The 19,923-nt window shown below is 45.2% G+C and overlaps 3 protein-coding genes across 4 annotated transcripts in view; 2 read left to right on the top strand and 1 right to left on the bottom strand.

Annotated features, from left to right (window-relative positions):
- Positions 1-243: 243 nt before the first annotated feature.
- ARR3 (arrestin 3) lies at positions 244-12,214 on the top strand. Its single transcript, XM_060002843.1, has 16 exons — positions 244-260; positions 946-976; positions 1,127-1,187; positions 1,385-1,429; positions 6,595-6,794; positions 6,916-6,975; positions 7,134-7,201; positions 7,839-7,974; positions 8,159-8,243; positions 8,496-8,568; positions 8,963-9,100; positions 10,604-10,687; positions 10,953-10,976; positions 11,148-11,200; positions 11,541-11,550; positions 12,118-12,214. The coding sequence occupies exons 1-16, from the start codon at positions 244-246 to the stop codon at positions 12,212-12,214; spliced, it is 1,182 nt and encodes a 393-aa protein (XP_059858826.1).
- Positions 12,215-16,620: 4,406 nt separating this feature from the next.
- PDZD11 (PDZ domain containing 11) lies at positions 16,621-19,660 on the bottom strand. Of its 2 annotated transcripts, XM_060002988.1 has the most exons (7): positions 19,549-19,660; positions 18,979-19,078; positions 18,476-18,559; positions 18,152-18,208; positions 17,756-17,854; positions 17,468-17,528; positions 16,625-17,320 (listed from the first exon to the last, which is right to left on the bottom strand). In XM_060002988.1, exons 2-7 carry the CDS (start codon positions 19,063-19,065, stop codon positions 17,286-17,288), a joined length of 423 nt encoding a protein of 140 aa, XP_059858971.1. In that variant the 5' UTR covers positions 19,066-19,078; positions 19,549-19,660; the 3' UTR covers positions 16,625-17,285. The 2 variants fall into 2 exon arrangements, with proteins under 2 accessions (XP_059858972.1, XP_059858971.1); XM_060002989.1 differs by lacking the exon at positions 18,476-18,559 and having other exon boundaries at positions 16,621-17,320.
- A 172-nt stretch (positions 19,661-19,832) lies between these two features.
- KIF4A (kinesin family member 4A) overlaps positions 19,833-19,923 on the top strand; it is a 126,954-nt gene continuing 126,863 nt past the window's right edge. The window contains exon 1 of the mRNA XM_060002620.1: positions 19,833-19,874. The gene's annotated coding sequence lies outside the window, so the exon portion shown is untranslated. The remainder of the gene's footprint in view (positions 19,875-19,923) is intronic.

Here is a 19,923-nt window from a genome sequence, read left to right as displayed (position 1 = left end):
AAAAACTAGGGAAGGTTTTTTCCAATGTCCAGGATAGTTGAGATTATGGCTGAATAAGTAACCTTGGCACGAGGGAGAATAGGAAGTGTGGATGGTGGTGAGGTGTCTATCTAAGAAGAAAAGGTTTCATCCCACTAGGTGTGTCTGGATGGTATACCAGAGCCAGGTAAGGAGAATAGGGACCAAATGATTGAGCCTTCCCCCTTCTTTCCCTTTTGCCAGAAAAGGCTCAACAACAACGCCATGGCCAACATATCCAGGTAAGTAAGAACTCCTAATTCTCTGAATCTGTGACTTGTCACTTACCCAAACCCAAGTACTTGCCTTTGGGGTGAAGGGGTTTGCAACCTCTCCCCAACTTGTGTCTTGGACTCTATCCCAACTGCCTCCACCTTTGTGTCATTTCGCTCTCCCTGGGCCTCTTCTTTTTTTCTTTTCCAGCTCCTCCCCAATCCCACCAGTAAGATTTATTTATTATTTATTTATTTTTGGCTGCGTTGGGTCTTAGTTGCGGCACGTGGAATCTTGGTTGCGGCACGCAGACTTCTCTCTAGTTGTGGCGTGTGGGTTTTCTCTTCTCCAGTTGTGGAGTGCAAGCTCCAGGGCACATGGGCTCTGTAGTTGTGGCGCACGGGGTCCAGAGTGTGTGGGCTCTGTAGCTTGTGGCACTCGGGCTCTCTTGTTGAGGCCCGAGAGCTCAGTAGTTGTGGCACACAGGCTTAGTTGCCCCAAGGCATGTGGGATCTTAGTTCCCTCACCAGGGATCGAACCTGCGTCCCCTGCATTGTAAGGTGGATTCTTTACCACTGGACCTCCAGAGAAGTCCCTGGGCCTCTTCTTCTAATCCTAGAAATATTTCCTTTTCTCCCCCACTTCCCTTTCTCTTCTTCTCCCCTTCCCTTCTCTTCCAATCCCCCTCCCTATCCTCTGATTTTCTCCTCATAGGGTATTTAAGAAGACCTGCTCCAATGGCAAGGTGAGAGAACCTGGCCCAGCTGGGCAAATAAGAGGGCAAAAGGGATAGGTGGGTACGTCCTTCAAGGTCTCAGGGGTTTGGGTTGGGGGCTTCAGGGGAATCTTTTCAAAGATGATTATGAGAATAACATGGGAGGTTGTTCCACAACAGCTCTCCATCTACCTGGGGAAACGGGACTTCGTGGACCATGTGGACATGGTGGAACCCATTGGTCAGTGAGTCCAAAAAGGGAAAGAGCCCGGGGAGAAGGGAATGGGGGTGAGGGAGTAAAAGAAAGCCAAGAAAGGACCATGCAGAAGAGGAGGCCAATTAAAGAGAAAAATGGGAGGAACCATTCAGGGGTCAACTTCTGTTTCATAGTCTGAGGACCTTTCCTGACCAGAGGGCCATCTCTCCCCCTCTCCACAGATGGTGTAGTCCTGGTTGACCCTGATTACTTAAAAGGTCGAAAGAGTAAGTAAAAATCCTTGTTGGTCTGTGTACGTGCCAGGAACCCCAACCTAAAATGTTACACATGCCAGGCAAGTAACCTGAATGAGTGGAGTGGACGTGTGGACCAGAAGGGTATAAGAAAATATAAAAGTAGTGGGAACTGTGAATGTCTTGTCTGGTGGAGGCTAACCACTGAGAATTTCAGCCCAGTGTGGCCAGATTTTCCAATTGTTAAAGAGGAACTGGAAATGAAGCTCAGAATACAACCTTGAGAGGCCCAAAGTCTGAAAAGATTCTAGTGCCCCTTCCCCAAATGATATTCAAAATAGATATATTTCTAAACATAAATGAAATTTTGTTTTTCAAGATCACACAAAATTTACATGTGTGCTGAAATTAAGTCTTTTTCTAAAATTTCTGATTTTCTCCATTACTGTTGGTGGTGCCTCTGCTTAGGCTGCCCATGGAAAGATCCAGTACACCAGAAATCCATATTTTAATGCAAATTTCCTGATTTTCAAATGTTGGCAACTAATTAAAAGATTTTTAAAGGCCTGGATAAATCAAAAAACTTTATTTTTCCATAGGCTGGATGTGACCTTCAGCCTGCCACTTTGCATTTGCTTTTTCCTTTAATTGCATATGTCTTTTCATATCTCCTTTGTGTAGGGAAACCCATTTTTTCCATTAAAAAAAATCCCAAACAAAGAAACAAACAAAACAATAACTACAGCAAGTAACAGCAAGCGACATTGCTCTGGCCACAGGATTATATATCCAGATTACACTGAAATATTGTTTTGCCACTTTTTTTTCCTTTTAATTCTTACGCTGTGATCCAATTAGACTGAAAATTGGGTTTGATTTGAAAAAGGCTCAGAATAAATTGATGAATACTAGTTCATATGTAACCTTTAGATACTGTGGAATAAACCAGACTTAGTCGCTCAGATTAAACAGTGCAGATAAGCAGTCCACCCAGTTTTAAATAGCAGAGGAACTTTGGGGTGTGGCCAGTAAATTAACCAACTTATTTAAGACTCTCAATTACTCTGTAGTTCTAAAACCTAAATCATTTTTTCACAGTCCTACAAAGTCTTCAGAATAACCTACAGAAAGAAATCTTTAGTTGAATAAATGCATGTCAAGCCAGGAATAAGATGTGTTTTTTCCTTTAATTCTAATCTTCTTCATGTCCCTTAGTAGTTTTATATTATTATTCATTTAAGTTGTATATATTTAAGTTTATTCCTTAGCTACTGTATATGTTTTGTTACTTTTATGAAGATAATCTTATTTGCATCATATTTTCAAATATGCTTTTTTTTCCTTTTGAGGTGCATTTGTTGATGTGAAATATGCTTACGCTACACCCTGAATGAAAAAGGCTGGTTGTAGGGCAATATATGTGGTTGTGCGAATGAAGTGCGGTTTAACAAAAATTGATGTGGGATCTCTCTGTATTATTTCTTACAACTGCATGTGATGATCTCAAAATAAAATGTTTCATTTAAAAAAGGCAATGAGAGAGAAGTCAATAGCTAAGGTGGCCTTATGTTTAATTATAGAAACAAAGTTGGGAAGCAAATGCAACAGAAATTAACAGCAGTTATCTCTGGAATATGATGTATGATGGCAGGGCTTTGATTCTCTTTGTGTTTTCTGATTGTCACACAATTAATATGTATTGTTTATATAATAAACACAAATATAAATTAATAACTTTAGAATAGATGTTGAATTAAAAAAAAATAAAAACAAGCTATTTCCTAACACACTAAAAAAAGGATGATTCTAAACTGCCAGAGAGCCAATAAGGTCTTGGGGGTGGAGTGATGCCCTCCCCACATGCCACAGCGGGATGTGACAGAACAATTCATCTGATTAACACCTTTACCTCAGGGGCTATTAGATACCCTTCTGCCTGGTCTCACCTGATCTTTTTCTGTCTTATTTCTCATCTCTTTCATTTCCTCCCTTCCATTGTTTCCTTCCAGCCACCTCTTTTCCTCTTTTTCTCATCTTCTCTGTTTTTTCCTTTCCTTTGACCCCTCTTTCCTTTTCCTTTTCTTTCTCTCTCCCTTTCCCACTTTTATTGGCATAATTGGGAACCAAGGTGAATTTAATTTGTTGTATCTTTTGAAAATTGTTAAGTTTGTCTTCATTGTAGAAATATTAGAAAGTACAGATGAAGGAGAAAAAGACTGTAATCCTCTCACCCAGAGATAATCACTAATATTTCACTTCATGTTTTCTGAGCAAAAATATCTATATTTTTATTAAAAATACTATATTATAAATAACATTTTCTAATCTTTTTTACCTATGCAATATGTAAAAATCTATAAAGTTTTAAGTTGCCTAGTAGTATATTGTATGGGTGTACCATAATATATTTAGCCAACTTCAATCGTTGGACATGTTTTGCTATGATAAACAACCCCATAAAGTACATGCTTGTATGTATTTCTTTTCATACTTGTCCAATTATTTCTTTAGACTAAATGCCTAGAAAAGGAATGAATTACCAAAGGGCAGTCACACATTTTTAAAGGTTTCTATTGCCAAATTGCCCTTTAAAATGGTTGTACCAATTAACTCTCCCTCCTGCAGGGTATGAAGTTGCCCATTGCCCCAGTCATTATAAACACTACCATTATCATTACTTTCAGTCTTTGTTGTATCTTTTGAATATAGATTCATTTTCTTTGCTTGCTCATAATTTTAAAAGCAGATAATCTGGCTGTTTGTTGTTTTGATCTCTTAAAAACACAAAAATGACTTGCTTTCTACTAGTGTGTGGCTCTTGGTAGTTTTCTTTTCTTTGGGTCAGGGCTCCTGATTAAAAGTAAGATTCCCCACCCCTGTTCTAAATCTTTCCTTCCCTCAGTCTCTGTCACTGTCTTTGGACAGCTATCTTTCTGTACCCCATCCCACACCACTAGTGCACTCAAGTGACTTTCTATTTGCCCCTAATCTGAGGTACTAGCTGCAATGTATAAGTTCATTTATAACTGTTCCACTTTTCTAATATTCCCATGATCGTCACCATCATCATCCACATCTAATTTAAATTTCCAAAGGGATTTCTCATACATCAACTCCTTACAACCATCCTATGAGCTAAGTTGGGCACATACGAGACTGGGCTTTGGAGTCAGGCCTGAGTTGAAATCCTGGGTTGTCACTTAGCTGCTCTGAGCTCATTTTCTCTACCTGTAAAGTGGAGGTAATAATACTTCAGAGGATTATTGTGAGGTCCAAATAACATATGTAGAGCTCTCAGTGCAGTCCTATTATTGACAGGTGAAATAATTGAGGCTCAGACAACTCGAGGGACTTATGCAAGTCATATTCAAGCCCAAGTATTCTGACCCTAGAGAATTATGTAATGAATACCCTGTACTCACCACCTAGCTTTAAAAAGAATCACAGAATCAAACTGAAGTCTCCTGTGTATCCTTCCCTAATCCCATACTCCTTCCTCCCTCCCTCCTTTTCTTCCTGCCTCCACCGCAGATAATTACTATCCTGAATTTGATGTTTATTACTCCCATGATGTTTCTATACTTCTACTCTATATTTATATATCAGTGAGTGACTTTGGTACTGTTCTACATGCTTTTCAACTTTACGTACATGGTATCAGATTGTGCATATCATCGTGCAGCTAGCATTTTTTACTCAATAGTTTTTGAGACTTAACCATGTTAATACATGGAGTTTAGTTCATTTATTTTAACCTCAGTTTAGTATTCCATGATATGAATATACCACAACTGTTTACCCATTCTCCCATTGATAGGTATTTAAATCATTTCCAATCTTATGCTATGACAAACGTTGACGCAATGAACATTCTCATAGGTATCTCCTTATAGACATGAGCAAGACTTCCTCTAAATTCGTCTTAGATCATAAGATATGAGAAGATTCAGCTTTACTGGATAGTGCCCAACAGTTTTCCAAAGTGGTTGTACTGATTTGTTAGCAATTTTTTTCCTGCATTCCCTTGACCAACTACAAATCTCTAGGTCCTTGAATTTTCTATTGTATCAGTCTTAACATCTTACTGGTTTCCTCATTAATTGAATTGTCCTCTGTAAAAAAGTAAATAAATAAACCTAGGGACTCTGAGAGAAAAAAAAAGTGGTTGTACTAATGTATATCCCCACCACAGTGTGTAATGAACCCCATTGCTCCACATCTGGAGCACTGCTCAACACATAGTGCTGTCAGACTTTAAAGTTTTTGACAATATGATGGCTGTGAAGTGTTATCACATTGTGGGTTTTTAAAATTTATTTATTTATTTATTTGGCTGTGCTGGGTCTTAGTTGCGGCATGCAGGATCTTCGTTGTGGCATGCGGGATTTTTTTTTAGTTGCAGCATGTAGGATCTTTTAGTTGCGGCATATGAACTCTGTTTTTTTTTTGTTTTTTTTTTTTCCCGGTATGCGGGCCTCTCACTGTTGTGGCCTCTCCCGTTGTGGAGCACAGGCTCCGGACGTGCAGGCTCAGCGGCCATGGCTCACGGGCCCAGCTGCTCTGCGGCGTGTGGGATCTTCCCGGACCGGGGCATGAACCTGTGTCCCCTGTATCGGCAGGCGGACTCTCAACCACTGCGCCACCAGGGAAGCCCCATGTGAACTCTTAGTTGTGGCATGTGGGATCTAGTTCCCTGACCAGGAATCGAACCCAGGTCCCCTGCATTGGGAGCACAGAGCCTTAACCACGGGACCACCAGGGAAGTCCTCTCACTGTGGTTTTAATTTGTACTTATCTGATTATCATTAGACTGGACATGTTTTCATACCTTATTGGCCATTCTGTTTTGCTCTTCTGTGCAGAGTCTATTCATAAACTTTGCACACTTTTATATTGGGCTGTTTTCACTTTTATTACTGATTTGTGGGAGTTCTTTATGTATTATGAACACTAAACTTTTGTTTGTTATATGTGTTGCAAGTATTTCCTCTCAGGCTTTTGCTTGTTTCATTATTTATAAAGACACTTAATGTAAAGAACTTTTAAATTTTACTATAGTCAAATGTATTGATCCTTTTCTTTATGGCCATACTGTTTTGATCATATTACATTGTCTCTCCATGTCTTCCTCTGAGCTATTTAAGATCTCCTTTCCCCCTCAGGTCTGACAGGTCACTCTCTTCCTCCTTTGCCTGCAGTGTTTGTCATGTTGACGTGTGCCTTTCGCTATGGCCATGATGACTTGGATGTGATTGGTCTGACGTTCCGCAAAGATCTGTATGTACAGGTCCAGCAAGTGGTCCCAGCTGAGCACAACAGCCCCCAGGGGCCCCTCACAGTCCTGCAGGAGCGACTGCTGCACAAGCTGGGGGACAATGCCTACCCTTTTACCCTGCAGGTACTGACCCCAAGTCCCGGGTAAGGCTTCCAGGGAAGATTAAGAAAGGAAGCTAAAGAAGGAGAACAGAGGAAAGGGGTCCCTGTTTCTTCTGTTTGCTGACCTCCTTCTGATCTTTTAGATGGTTGTCAACCTGCCCTGTTCGGTGACACTGCAGCCAGGTCCTGATGATACAGGGAAGGTGAGGTCTGGGTTCTGAAAAAGAGGGACAGGGGGATAAATGGACAAGACTAGAGAAAGGGACAGTTAAGGGACGGGATCAGACATTTCCTTATAAACCCATGAGGAAGGGAGGGGTAGTGTCAGAAATGAGTTCTTCTTGCTCCTGCCCCTTTGCAGGCCTGTGGTGTTGACTTTGAAGTGAAGAGTTTCTGTGCTGAAAACCTAGAGGAGAAAGTCTCCAAGAGGTATTTCTTTGGTCCTCTCCAAAATCCCTGCCTCCGCCCTGTGCCAGAAAACAGATCTTGCTCTCAGGACAGAAACAGCCCTACTTCTAACCTCTGTAGCACTGTCACCACCAACTCAGATGCCCAGTTCTGATTTCCCTCTGACTCCTCTTCTTTGCTCTAGGGCAAGGGTCAGCAAACTTTCCTGTAAAAGGCCAAAAAAGAAATATTCAGGCTTTGTGAGCAATGTAGTTTTTGTTGTAACTACTCAGCTGTGCCACTGTAGCATGAGAACAGCCATAGGCAGTACGTAAATGAACGAGCGTGGCTTTATTTATGGACACTGAAATTTGAATTTTACATAATTTCCACATGTCATGAAATATTATTGTGGATTTCTTTTCAACCATCAAAAAATGTAATAACCATTCTTAGTTTGCAGGCCATACAGAAACAGGAAGCAGGCCAGATTTGGCCACTGAGCCATAGTTTGCTGACCTGTGGTCTAGATACCTACCTTGAGGGTCCAGAGGAGTTCTCTGACAGAGGCCTCCCACCACCTCCCCTCCCCAAGCAAGGACTGGGCTATGGGGTTAGCATGAGAAAGGTCTGTGGGTCCTAAGGAGACATTCTGGCTGTCCCCTTGGCCTCTACTTAGAGACTCTGTGCGGCTGGTGATTCGGAAAATCCAGTTTGCACCCCTGGAGCCAGGCCCTGGTCCCTGGGCCCAGACTGTTCGCCGCTTCCTTCTGTCAGCTCAGCCCCTACAACTCCAGGCCTGGATGGACAGGGAGGTTTGTCACCCCCATTTAATGCCCCCTACCTTGCAACCCCTCTGACACCCTTTCTTCATTGATCTCCTACTTGGGAAGACAAGGGTGGAAGCCAGGGTGACAAAAGCACTGAGGAAACAAATTCTAGGCCTTGATCTGGGTGTTCTCCCTCCAGTCTTATAATGGGCCTCTCCTCCTGCTTCAGGTTCACTACCACGGCAAATCCATCACTGTCAATGTTTCCATCAACAACTGCACCAACAAGGTCATCAAAAAGATTAAGATTTCAGGTGAGCTTCTTTTCCTATCCCCCGCACCTGGTCCCAAATCCAGAGGTCTTTTTCCAGAACTCTGCCCCACTTACCCAGTCTGCATTCTTCTAGGCTTTCCCTCCATTGCAGGCTTATCAGAACACGTATCTCTGTTTGTCCATATGCACATCTTAGTATATCATGAGTAATGTGCCCGTGTACAAGGGCAGCAAGTTGGGGTCTCGAGGATGACTGACTAATTGTAGTCATGTGTTTTTCCCGGCTCTTCAGTTGACCAGATCACAGATGTCATCCTGTATTCACTAGACAAGTACACCAAGACCGTGTTCGTTCAGGAGTTCATGTAAGCTGGCGCTGGGGCCTGGGTCAGAGAGCCAAGGGATAGGGTGGTGGGACGAGGGCCGGGGTCTGGAGGCAGAGGAGGGGGTTGGGGAAAGAAGGAAGTGGAGAAGAGCCCAGGACTGAGGAACATCAAGGTGAGGGTTGATGTGGAAAGAGGGAGGGATTCTCAAGAGAGCTGGAGGGGGGATACCACAAGAGGATCATCAAGTCCTGAGAGAGGGCAGAGGCATAAGTATTTCCCACCAGAGTGAATTGTTCCCACTCTCCACAGTCAGACATGCCAGCTCTCTTGGATACTCCAGTAGTTTCATGGAATCGTGCAAAAAACTCTTGGGAATGAGAATCACTTAGTTGGCAAGCCTAGCTTAAGTTCATCTCTTCTTTTCCTTTGAAAGGGAGACTATAGCTGCTAACTCCACCTTCTCCAAGAGCTTTGCAGTAACCCCACTCCTGGCTGCCAACTGTCAGAAACAGGGCCTGGCACTGGATGGCAAATTCAAGCATGGTGATACCAATCTGGCCTCTAGCACGATGTAAGCTCAAATGTAACTCCCAACCTTCATTTTCTACCCCCAACCCATTCTGTGTGCTATATGTACAGTTATGAGGTTTCACCTCCAATGAAGCCTACCTGTTTTTAAAAATGTCCCTAGGTCAGTGTTCAGAGCTGCCTCCAGGCAAGAGGGCTGACAGTAAGCTAAATAATACCCATGGGACCAATGGCAGGCTTAGGTCATAGGCAACAAGAAAGGAAAAAGTGGAAAGGAAAAATTCCTTATGTTGTATAATATTTCACAGCTCATAAAGGTCTTACGTATGGTACTGTTATCTTCATAAGAATCCCATTAAAGTAGGCTGGATATGTATTCTTATTCTACTTTACACTTAACGACCCTGAGGCTCAGAGAGATGAAGGAACTTGTCCAAGCTTGCGTAGCTAATAAGTGGCAGAGATGGAAAAGATTCTATCACATGTCATCTGGCTCTAACACTGCGATCTCTACAGCAGCTACTCTCTAGTGAAGATAGAAGTTCAATGCAAGACAGATGAGAAATGGAGAGAAAAGAGGACAAAAAGAAGAAAAATATGATAGGAATTGATATAATTCTACCAAATCATTCATTTGGTCTTATTTCTAACACTTGGAGGCCCTAGTGTAAGATGTATCTCCCACCAAAAGCCATCTGCCACCATCTAACAAGCATCAATTCCCACTGCCTTTCCCTATGCCTTATCAATCATGTTGCTATGGACTATTATTGCTTGAAAGAGCCTGAGAAATCATACAAACAGCATTATTTTACAGATAGAGGATCAGCATCCCAGGGCAATGAAGAGACTTTCCCAAGATCATAGTTTTCTGTGCCTTATTTTTCAATCAGTGGGTTTTCATTGAACACCTGTTACATGCTTATTCCTATGCTAAGCAATGTGGGAGGATACAAAGACGTTTAAGACAGTCTCTGCCTTCAGCCAATTTACAGCCTAAACGGAGAACAAAGAGGAATTTAAATGCAATCTAACAGTTAAATGTTAGTACGTGTGGTTCAGACTACAAATCCAATAGAAGTTAATAGAAGCCAGCACAGCTGGAGAGGGCTTCCTAAAGGAGACAGAAGGAGCTAGAGCTTGAAGAAGGTGTTGGATCTGGATAGCAACAGAGGAAGAAAAGAGTGTTCCGGGTTGGGAACATAGCCTGTGCAAAGGCTAGAAGGTAGGAATCTGCATGGCACGTTCTGATGATGGAGAGAGCATGGGTCCACTTAGGTTGTATCCCAGGTGTTAGGGAGTTAGGGCAGGAAGGTTAGATTGTTAAGGGTCATGAAAGCCAAGCAGTGTAGTAGTCATATTCAGAGAGGTAGGCTCCTGAGCAGAGGGTGACCTGGTAAAACTGGATCTGAGGAACAGAAGTGTGGTCCCAATGAGTAGGAGATCAGAGCCTGGGAGCCCTGTCAGATGACAAAAGGTGCACTGAATGAATTAACCCCCAGCCCCTCCCCTCCAAACACACAACAATGAATACTACCACCTCCAGTCTTCGACCAGGAATGGACAAGGAACTGCTGGGGATCCTGGTGTCCTACAAAGTCAGAGTCAACCTGATGGTGTCCTGTGGAGGGTGAGTAAGAGTGCAGGGTCTGTCTGGGCAGGGGCTGGGGAGCCACTTCTGTTTTCCTCCCAGTTGGACCCACCCACTCAAGCTATTCCCCACCCCTTCTCCTGGACCAGTTTCCCAAACCTGTGAGCTCCACGAACAAGCCACCTTCCCTTCCAGAAACCCATTCTGTGGTTGAGTTGGCCTTACAATCCTTCATTCCCCTGCAAAATTAGGTTGCTACTAACCATTTCCAGCTGCTAATTTTAGGGTGTCATTCTACCCTCAGCATCCTAGGTGACCTGACAGCCAGGTAAGACACTGTGGGGAGGGGGAACTGGGGCAAGAAGGGGAGGATGCGATCAGGAGACCAAAAGAATGACACAGGAGAATCTAAGGGCATCCCAGGACTGAAAAATTGAGGGAGAGGTTCAGGGAGTGGCCTTGGAGGGAAATCTGTAACTCTACCTTGGGATCCTTGCAGTGATGTTGGCGTGGAGCTGCCCTTGATCCTGATGCATCCAAAGCCATCGAACGGTGAGTGACCAGGTGGGACTCACAGGAACAGTGGTCCCAAGGGTTGGGGACCAAGCAGTTCTGATGTCATGAATCGAGGACTGGCAGTTTGGGTAGAGATTGAATAGCAATAGGTAGGTTGGGTGTCTAGGTTTTCAGGGGAAGTTGTGTGTGTGTGTGTGTGTGTGTGTGTGTGTGTGTGTGTGTGTGTGTGTGTGTGTGTGTGTGTGTGTGTGTGTGTGTGTATTGTGTATATGGGAGGGAGAGGGTTAAAAAGGGAGAGGAATGAGTAACAGGACATTTCTTCAGGGAACTTATCAGCTTCAATCCATATTTCCTTCCCTCTCCATGCTTGCTACAGAGGCTGCTAGGTAAGAAAATGTGAGGCCTGGAAACCTCGCCCCCCTTTCCCCACTGCCACTCTCCATTTTATGACGATGGAAATGGAAAAAAGCTTCCCTGGAGTGTTGCTTTCAATAGGTGTGCAGTGGAAACATATGGTTTAGCTTCGTGTCATAGTTCAGTGCTTTTCATACGCCCCCCTCTTTCCCTTTTTGCGTCCCCCGCCCTCCACCTCCTGCTCTTCTCCCAATCGTCCTTCCCCCTCATCCCTTCCAGTTTTCTTTTTCCTTCCCCCAGCGCCTCCTCACCCTAACTTCTCCCGTCTTTCATTCTCCCATCCCTTCCCTCCTTCCCACCCTCCATTCTTATTTTCCCTCTGGCCCTCATGGGGGCTTTTGTGTTGGCAGACTGGGGAGGACACAAAGGAAACAAGCCAGTGTGATCCAAGTGGGGCGGGGGCAGCTGAGAGGCGGTGAGGATCGGAGTTGGGAAACAGGGAAGGGATCACTTCTCTGGGATCAGGAAACGGGAGTGGATGTGGAAGACGCTCACACAGCTGTTCCTAACCCTCCATTTCCCTCTGCTGCTTCTGCAAGCTCTGAGGACATAGTCATCGAGGAGTTCGCTCAGCAGCAGCCCGGCAGAGAGGAGAGCCAGGAGGCTTTGGCGGCTGAGGGGGATGAGGGCACCTGAGTGCCTGGCTCGGGTGCCTCTGTGTGGAAGCCCCACAGTAACACTCTAATAAATCAGCTTGTCCAGATGCGCCCGCTGATCGCTTTGGTATCTCCTCCTCCCGCAGGAGGGTAATGGAACTACCTGGAATAAGCCACCTCCCCACCCGCCACCCCACATCAGTGATTAGATCTCCTGCAGCACGTGCTTTTCCTCTAAACAACCCTGACTTCCCTCTGGCAAGGCCACCTACCCCTGAGTCCTTCAACTTTCCTTCTGAGCCCTGGTCACCTCTGCCCCCACACCCAACTATCCCACTCCTACCTCAGAGCTGCGGGCAGCGCCTGAGGGGACACAGCCCTGAGACCAGCCCTGAGGGCGACGCTGATGGTTGGACAGAGTGCCATGTGGCCCCAGGAAGCAAGTACCACCCACCTGCCAAGCATACAGCACACCACAAGGCCCACAGCCGAGGCACCCAAGCACCAGTCTCTGCGCAAATCCAAACACTGCAATCCTTGGGGGTCAGAGCAGCGGGGGTCTGGGTTGGGCTTTGGGAACAGGAAGGTGTGATGGTATGGAATGGAACGGGGGGTTCTCTGGGGAATCAACTTCCTCCTCGCCTAGGGTGACACTTGACCTACTTATCATCACCCACTTTATGTACAACAGCTTTGAAGGCGCCTGCTTGGTGAGCCCACCGCCAAGGCATCACACAGTACATTTTTGCCCCCTTCTTTGGTCAACTTACCCAGGGATTCTTCTCCTCAAAGTTATCTATTGTAAGCGTTGAAAAGCTGAGCCAGGACACTTTTCAAGAGCTATTCTCCACTTCCGGGTCTAACACTGCCTGGTATTGGGGGTAGAGGAGGGGTTTGCAGGAGACCTTTGGAATTGACTTTCTAAGATCATGTACTTGGAGGACTGAATAGTGAGTGTTCACTCTCATGCCACAAATCCGGTACCTCAATCACTTAGGCCTATTCATCACAGTAGGGTAGCACCACCCCACATTACCTGTGGATAAAGGAGAAATAAAATGTGAAACCTCCCCAAACTACCAAATCCTGTGCTGTTTCTTATTCTGTCTGCCCTCATCTAATCTCCAGCTGTAACAAAGTCCAAGTAGCCTTGAATCCTTAAATCTGCTGCTCTGTAGGGTCTTCCTTAATCAAAATAGTGCATTGAGATCGGACCTGTCCTAGGATGGTAGGCACTTGGTTTGTGGCCATAGCAGCCACTTTTCAGGAACCCAATTTCCTTGACTCTTTTTATGCCTTTATTAAGTTCTAGCCTTTAAAAAGCTAGTTTCTTTTCTATCTTTCTCCACCTTCTTTCTAAACATTTGTTTTATGCAGGTTCAGCTGCAGCTATGGAATGCAGCTGGCCAGGAGAACTTTTGCAGCCTAATTCTAGCAACATTCATGATTCAACTATTGCTGTGGTTGTCTATGACATCACAAGTGGGAGTTATGCCATGTTTTACTTGAAAAGGGGATTGAGGGAAGCAATAGAGAGGTTGGTAAGACTAGCAGAGAGGATTAAAAAATACAAGCATTAGAGCATAAGAAAAAAAAAAGACTAGGAGAAAGACAGGTATGTTATTTTCTCCAAATCTCTACTAAATGTTTCAACTCTCTGCAACACATTGTCCTGTAGACATCAACTTTTTCAAGGAAACAGATAAGTGGGTAGAAGATGTACTGGCAGAGTATATCATCATCATGTTGGTGGGTAACAAGATTGATCTGAACAACAAAAGGAAAGGTATAACTGCAACTGCTTCTGGCATACCTAGAGCTCAATCCCAATGGGGAGGGTCTACTGTGCTCTATTTACTTGGGAGGAGTTACCTGTGTCAGGGATCAGAAAGGTCATGGGTTCAGGGCTTCGAGGGCTCCTGGTCCTAGGGATGCATCTTTACGCCTCAGAAGGATCTATCCCTATCCACTAACTCTGGGTCAGAAGGGGGTCTTACCACTATCTGGTCCCTTGTATCATTTCTCATTTGTCCAGACAAGTCTCTACCGAGGAGGCAGAAGAAAAATCCAGAGACCTCAATGTGATGTTTATTGAGAACAGTGCCAAATTCACCACTGCTTATTCTTTTGGATAACCTTGGCTTGTCCTATCGTGGGGGTGGGGGTAAGGTTCATCTCCCCATCATGCAGTGCAAAGGCCTGGAATCATATCTCTAAACCTGACCTTTTCTCTTTCTTTTGCACACACACACACACACACACACACACACACACACACAGGGCTATTCCATAGCATGGCTTCTGCCCTCACTTCCAGAGGTAATTCCTCTCCACTGAAGGAAGACGAGAGTATCCTTTCTCCCAGCTTTGCTGGGGTAGGGAGGGTACAAGCAGAGAAGGCAAACTTCCTTTGCTGAGTTGATGGCCAGGCCAATTTTTCTGCCTGACTGATACTGAAGGGAAAATGGGACTAACTTCAGCCCAAAGCAGCTCCCTGGTTTGCCTTTAGATGAAAGGGATCATAAGATAAAAATTCCTTTTCTGTATGTCCTAGAAGATGCCCCTGGGAGTTGAGATTTGACCCTAGCCACTTTATTACCTTCCTTCCTTACCACACACTTCAGTGCTGAAATCCAACTGGAACCCTCCAATGAGTCAGGCATCAAAAACCATTGTTCCTGTTGATAGCTTAGGTTATCTCTCTGCCTAACATGATCAACTTACTGCATTTGGGCTTCCCAGTACCAGTCCTTCTCCCCCAACCTCATGTTTATGGTTTAAATACTTGGCCACTTACTAAGCTCTTGTTCAATTCCTAGGCTTAGGAGTAAAACGGAACCCCTGAAAATGCTATCACTTTCTCTTGACCACTTCTCACAGTTACAGGGTGGAAAGTTCTGACAGAGTCCAGGAATTCCACCTGGCTGTCTCTGACTGCTAAAACACATCTATAGGGGATGCAGTTCTACAGCAGCTGGGATACCTCAAAGATTGATACAGTTCCTTCTCCATTGTTTTCTTATCTCACCCTCAATAAATGACTGGTCCTTTCACCTCAGCCTCTTATTGTTTGCACCTTGTCCATGCTCTGCCTACACCTCCACAATGCAGTTGCATCATGCTGGTGCCCCAACACAGAACCATTCTAAATACCTCAAAAAACCAATTTAGGGCAGGATTTTTGCCTCTTAGGCCCATGGCACCTGGCTGGGACTTTTTACCCTGTTTACCACACTTCTTCGATGAGTTGTTTTAAAACCTTTTAACCACAGACAGTTGGGAGAGTCTTGGACCTCAACATTCAGTAGACTCAGCCAATATGCCTTTGTGCAAGTATCTCAGCCTCTAGCTTCTTACTCAGATGGCCACTGGGGGGCAGCAGAGCAAACAGGAGCATAAATTCTATATGGGGGGATTTCCCAGGAAACACAGAGACAGCTAGATGGATTGTACCTCCAGCTCTGCTCACTAGGATGTTGCCACCTGACAATAGCAGCGAGCCTCTAGAAGAGGTACCATAGTAGAGCTGGGGTGGGATTTATAGGAAGGACCAGAACTTCCTCAAAGAGATATGTTACTACTGTTTAGAACTGTTTCCCATATTTGAAGACTTATTCCCCTTATTTTAAAATCCATTAAAAACAAAAAAGAAGCATGGAAACCCTGGGTGATTACTGCTTCGCAGAGTTAGTAAATTGGTTGGTTTGTGCAAAATTTGGAGAGAAGAGAGTAGAGTGGCAAAGTGGGTTAACTGTGGCAACATGAGTAGAAGTGGCACTGAAAGTGCAGAGGGGCAGCCTCCTAATTGTATTGTGATTTTTTAAATCGAGGTATAGTTGATGTACATAATTGTATTGTGACTTTGAATAAAAAGATCTTTAAGTACAAAATAATAAAAAAAGAAAAATAAAAATTCAGACATCCAGGCTCCACCTCAGATCAATAGAATCACTCAATGGGGGCAAGGGCCTCAAAGTATATATTGAAGCTTCCCAGGATTCTTTCAAGGCAAATTCGGGACTTTCATTATGGGGTACAACTTCGCCCCATACCTCATTAGACAACTTTCTATTCTGAACGGGTATTGTGAACATGCCAATGGAAATGGCATAAGGCGTGGCCTGGAATCTCTAACAATGGATTGCTAAGAACATAGCAGAAGGTTATTTGGGGGCTGGGGTGAAGACAAGGGGGAAATCAGCAGTCAGTACTACTCAACGAACCAGGTGAAAATTGGGAAGCAATTTCTTACTGCTGTCCCTGAAAAGAAATGCATCCAAGCCTCTCCCTTAGTTTATGTTCCCGATGAAAGAATCTGGGAAAAGAGAAGACAGAACTATATTAATACTGCCCCCTGCAGAGAAATGGCCACAGCTCATGGGGGAAGGGGCACTGTTTCCTCCAGTACCCCCTCACCCTATACCATTCCTCAGTTATACTGTAGATAAGCTTCCTGGGTCTCCCTAATGTTCTGAGAGAGATAATTGTGAAGTACATATAGTGTTGCTCTGCTGCTTCTAGTGGCTCTTCTCTTTGGAAGAGCTTCTATTTTTATCTCGAAGGCATTTAACACCCAATCAGTATCATCCAAATCAGTATCAAGCAACATTTCCTCAGCATTGTGTTTTACTTTTTTGGAGAGAGAAGACAGAAGGAGGGAGTGGGGGAAAATGGGGTTCCACTGGAGTCTCCAAAGTGTATGACTGGTAGCATAAGGATGGGATGAGATGGCCAGGCAGATTAGGTGGGAGGCCCCCAAGATTTGTAGACGTTAATGAAAATGACATGACATATGTGGAATTGCCTCGCACATGGGATTCAATAAATGTCAGTTGCCTTCTCTAGCAGGGTTCTCCACAGGCTAAGCGATACCTAGACATCATCATCCTTCTAGGTGAAGCCCACCTAGAAAACTAGGGAACTCAAAGTGCAGTACAGGTGGGATAATGCAGTTGGCCAGCTGGCTCAGGACAGGGCCTCGCTGTCTCCCCATCCTCCCTACTCCACTCTGCCAGGGTGGGGCTGAGGGTAGAGTTTCCCAAGTGGCTTCCCTGAGGCCTAGCTAGCTCGTCCTAGAAGATTCCATGTGGAGGGCTGTGGGTTGCAACTCTCTAGTGCACAGTCCTCTCTTTCTGGCGGTGATAATCTGGGGGAAAGAAGGAGGAAAAGAGGTTATTTTCCAGCCTGAGCTCCCAACTCCCCATCTCCAACTTGTGGGGCCTCCAGTAATTGGTATTTAAAGAGTTCCTACCGAAGGCCCCGCCAGGTAAGCAAAAAAGAGAGCGGCACTTACTATAGGGAAAGAAGCGGACACGCATGCTGATTTCTCGAGCTGTCTTCAGGATCTCAACAGCCTGGAAGGAACACAGCAGCTTGTACAAATGAAGAGATACAACCCAGGACAGAATCATAACAGAAGGAATGTAGTTTGCCATTCCAACCTTCTAGGTCACTAAGAGCTGCTTCCCTCTTACCAAGGAGAAATTCTTTCTTATCAAGTTACACATCAGGCTAATCTTATCCACTGTGTCCTACCTGGGATGGCTTCTTGCCTCACCACAGCCCAGGGTGCTGTGCTCACCTTGCTGTGCTCAATATCTTGGAAATCCACATCATTCACAGCTAGGACTTGGTCCCCTTCCTGAAGTCCTGCTCGATGTGCATCAGAGTCCGGAATCACCTGTTGGTAAGAAGAGAATATACATGATCAAGGTGGGATAATTTCAAAGAATGTAAGTGAATTAAGTGCTATTCAAATGTAAGGTACTATCGGTTGTGTGTGTGTGTGAGAGACAATGCAGGGAAACGGTGGCTTGCCAGGTGGGAAGTTTTAAGTGGGCAAGGGTAACCCCACTATGCCCCTTCTATGAGTCTACTAAATCATCCCTCTCCCCAAGCCTTGGGACATCAGGGTTCTGCAACCTGATAACTTAACAAAGGGAAGTAGCTATCCATATTGCCTACCAGGCACACGCACCTTGGAGATGAAGATGCCTAGCTGGGAGGCCTTTCCTCCTCGGATGTTAAATCCCAACTGTAAGACAAGAGCACAGAATGGGGGCTCAATACAGACCACAAACACAAGAACATCTAGTGGCATCACTGTATGATAGCTTGCCTTGTGTCCCTTAGAGAGAAGTCAGAAGTTGTGGAAGTGGCATCTCAGCTTTTCTGCCCATAAGAGTAAGTTTCTTTACCTCCTTACCTGCTTCCCAATCCGTCCCCCCAACCGTGGCCAACTTCAGGGCCTGGTACGGACAAATCTCGCCTGGAATAAGAGGCAACTGTTCCATAAGCTCACCTGAGCTCCAGGGGGCTTCTTGAGTGTGATGATACGGGGCAGAAACTGGGTCAACTCATTGTTGTAGTCTGGGTGGTATACCCTCTGCAAGACACAGCAACCCCAGAAATATTACTACCAGTCTTACTACCTTCATCTAGGACACAACTGCATCACCCTGAAGCCAGGAGAAGGTGAAGTCATGGACTTAGTTTAAGTAGAACAGATAACACTGTCCGAATAGGTAGACGGATAGCAGTGGGGAAATGCTAGCCACCCAGTAGCTCCCCACTTCTTTACCTCGACAAAATGGAAATCAGGGCTCTGAATTTCCAGAATTCTCTGGTGTAAGTGGACTCTGGCAGGAGGATTCCATAAGAAGTTCCCAATGGGCCCAGTTGCTCAGAATCTAACTTCTGGCTAAGATTCACTCTCCATTGAGCTTTCTAACCCTGCCATCCTACCTTTCATATATCATCCCTTGCCTATGGGGAAAAAAAATCCCTTGTACAGATGGTTCCCACCTCATGAGGAGGAATCCATGCTGGGGGATTCTCATAGGCAGGCAGGAAAACCACCGGGTAGTCATCATAAGGAATCCGGCTGTCCATCTCCAGCAAGGCCCTGAAATGGAAGGGTGAATCAAAGCTGACGAAAATGGTTCAAAAGGGATAGCAGCCCAGCGAGTTTCAGAAAACAACCCCAACCCATTCCAAGGCTGTCAGTCTCTAGGCCCGACCCACTTCTAGGAAGGTGATAAACATTTTGGGAGAGAAGGAAGAAAACTATCAACTTGGCTGAATATCTGGACTCCAAGCAACCTGTTAGGTACACTATAGAAATGATCTCTTTTCTCACAACAATCCTGCAAAATAGATGTACCGTCTTCATTCTAGAGAAGAGGAAATCAGGAACGCGTCTAAAAAGATCTGACTTCTTTGGAAATTCAAGGGAGTGCTGACTCCAACTACCCACAGGGACTCGGGGCAAGGTACCACCCCACATTCCCTAATTGGATCGGTAATGGTGGGGGTCCCCAGATCGGCCCTTCCTTTACCACCAGACACCTTCCAGATACCCGTCCCGCATCGTGCCTGAGTCCTGCGCCCACGGCGCTGTAAAAATCTTCGTACAACCTCTCCCGCTGGCAGGCCTAAGGCGCCCCGTACTCCTCTCACCATCAATTCAGCCTGGGACCCGGAAGCGGATGCTCATCTGAGGAAAAGGGGCGGGGTCAGGGTGCGGCGCGCAGGCCCTCCTTCTCCCCAACGCGTCTTCCTGCGCGCGCCGCGTGCGTGCTCCACGCACAGTCTGTCTGCGCTCCAATTGGCTGGCGCCTCCGAGAGAGGTTTGAAACTTGGCGGTTAAAGCTGCGGTTGGGACAGGACGGCGGGAGACTGGGGAAGGGACGTGTAGTTTGGTGAGTTAAGGGGGCACACCTTAGCTCAGGATCTGCCTTTCCTGGTACC

This window comes from Delphinus delphis, chromosome X, assembly GCF_949987515.2.
Source record: "Delphinus delphis chromosome X, mDelDel1.2, whole genome shotgun sequence".
In the NCBI taxonomy this organism is placed as follows: domain Eukaryota; kingdom Metazoa; phylum Chordata; class Mammalia; order Artiodactyla; family Delphinidae; genus Delphinus; species Delphinus delphis.
The sequence above is the reverse complement of the archived record's forward strand: the minus strand, read 5'-3'. Positions and strand labels throughout refer to the sequence as shown.

What these genes read in the sequence shown, in the direction of transcription:
- ARR3 (XM_060002843.1), top strand. An exon ending in CCTACCCTTTTACCCTGCAG is followed by an intron (nt 6,795 to 6,915) that starts GTACTGACCCCA and finishes CTGATCTTTTAG; the next exon opens with ATGGTTGTCAACCTGCCCTG. An exon ending in GTGTTCGTTCAGGAGTTCAT is followed by an intron (nt 8,569 to 8,962) that starts GTAAGCTGGCGC and finishes TTCCTTTGAAAG; the next exon opens with GGAGACTATAGCTGCTAACT.
- PDZD11 (XM_060002988.1), bottom strand. Translation starts at nt 19,065, where the DNA reads ATGGACAGCCGGATTCCTTATGATGACTACCCGGTGGTTTTCCTGCCT. An exon ending in CATGGATTCCTCCTCATGAG is followed by an intron (nt 18,560 to 18,978) that starts GTGGGAACCATC and finishes TGTGTCTTGCAG; the next exon opens with AGGGTATACCACCCAGACTA. An exon ending in TGTCCGCTTCTTTCCCTATA is followed by an intron (nt 17,321 to 17,467) that starts GTAAGTGCCGCT and finishes TCTTTCCCCCAG; the next exon opens with ATTATCACCGCCAGAAAGAG.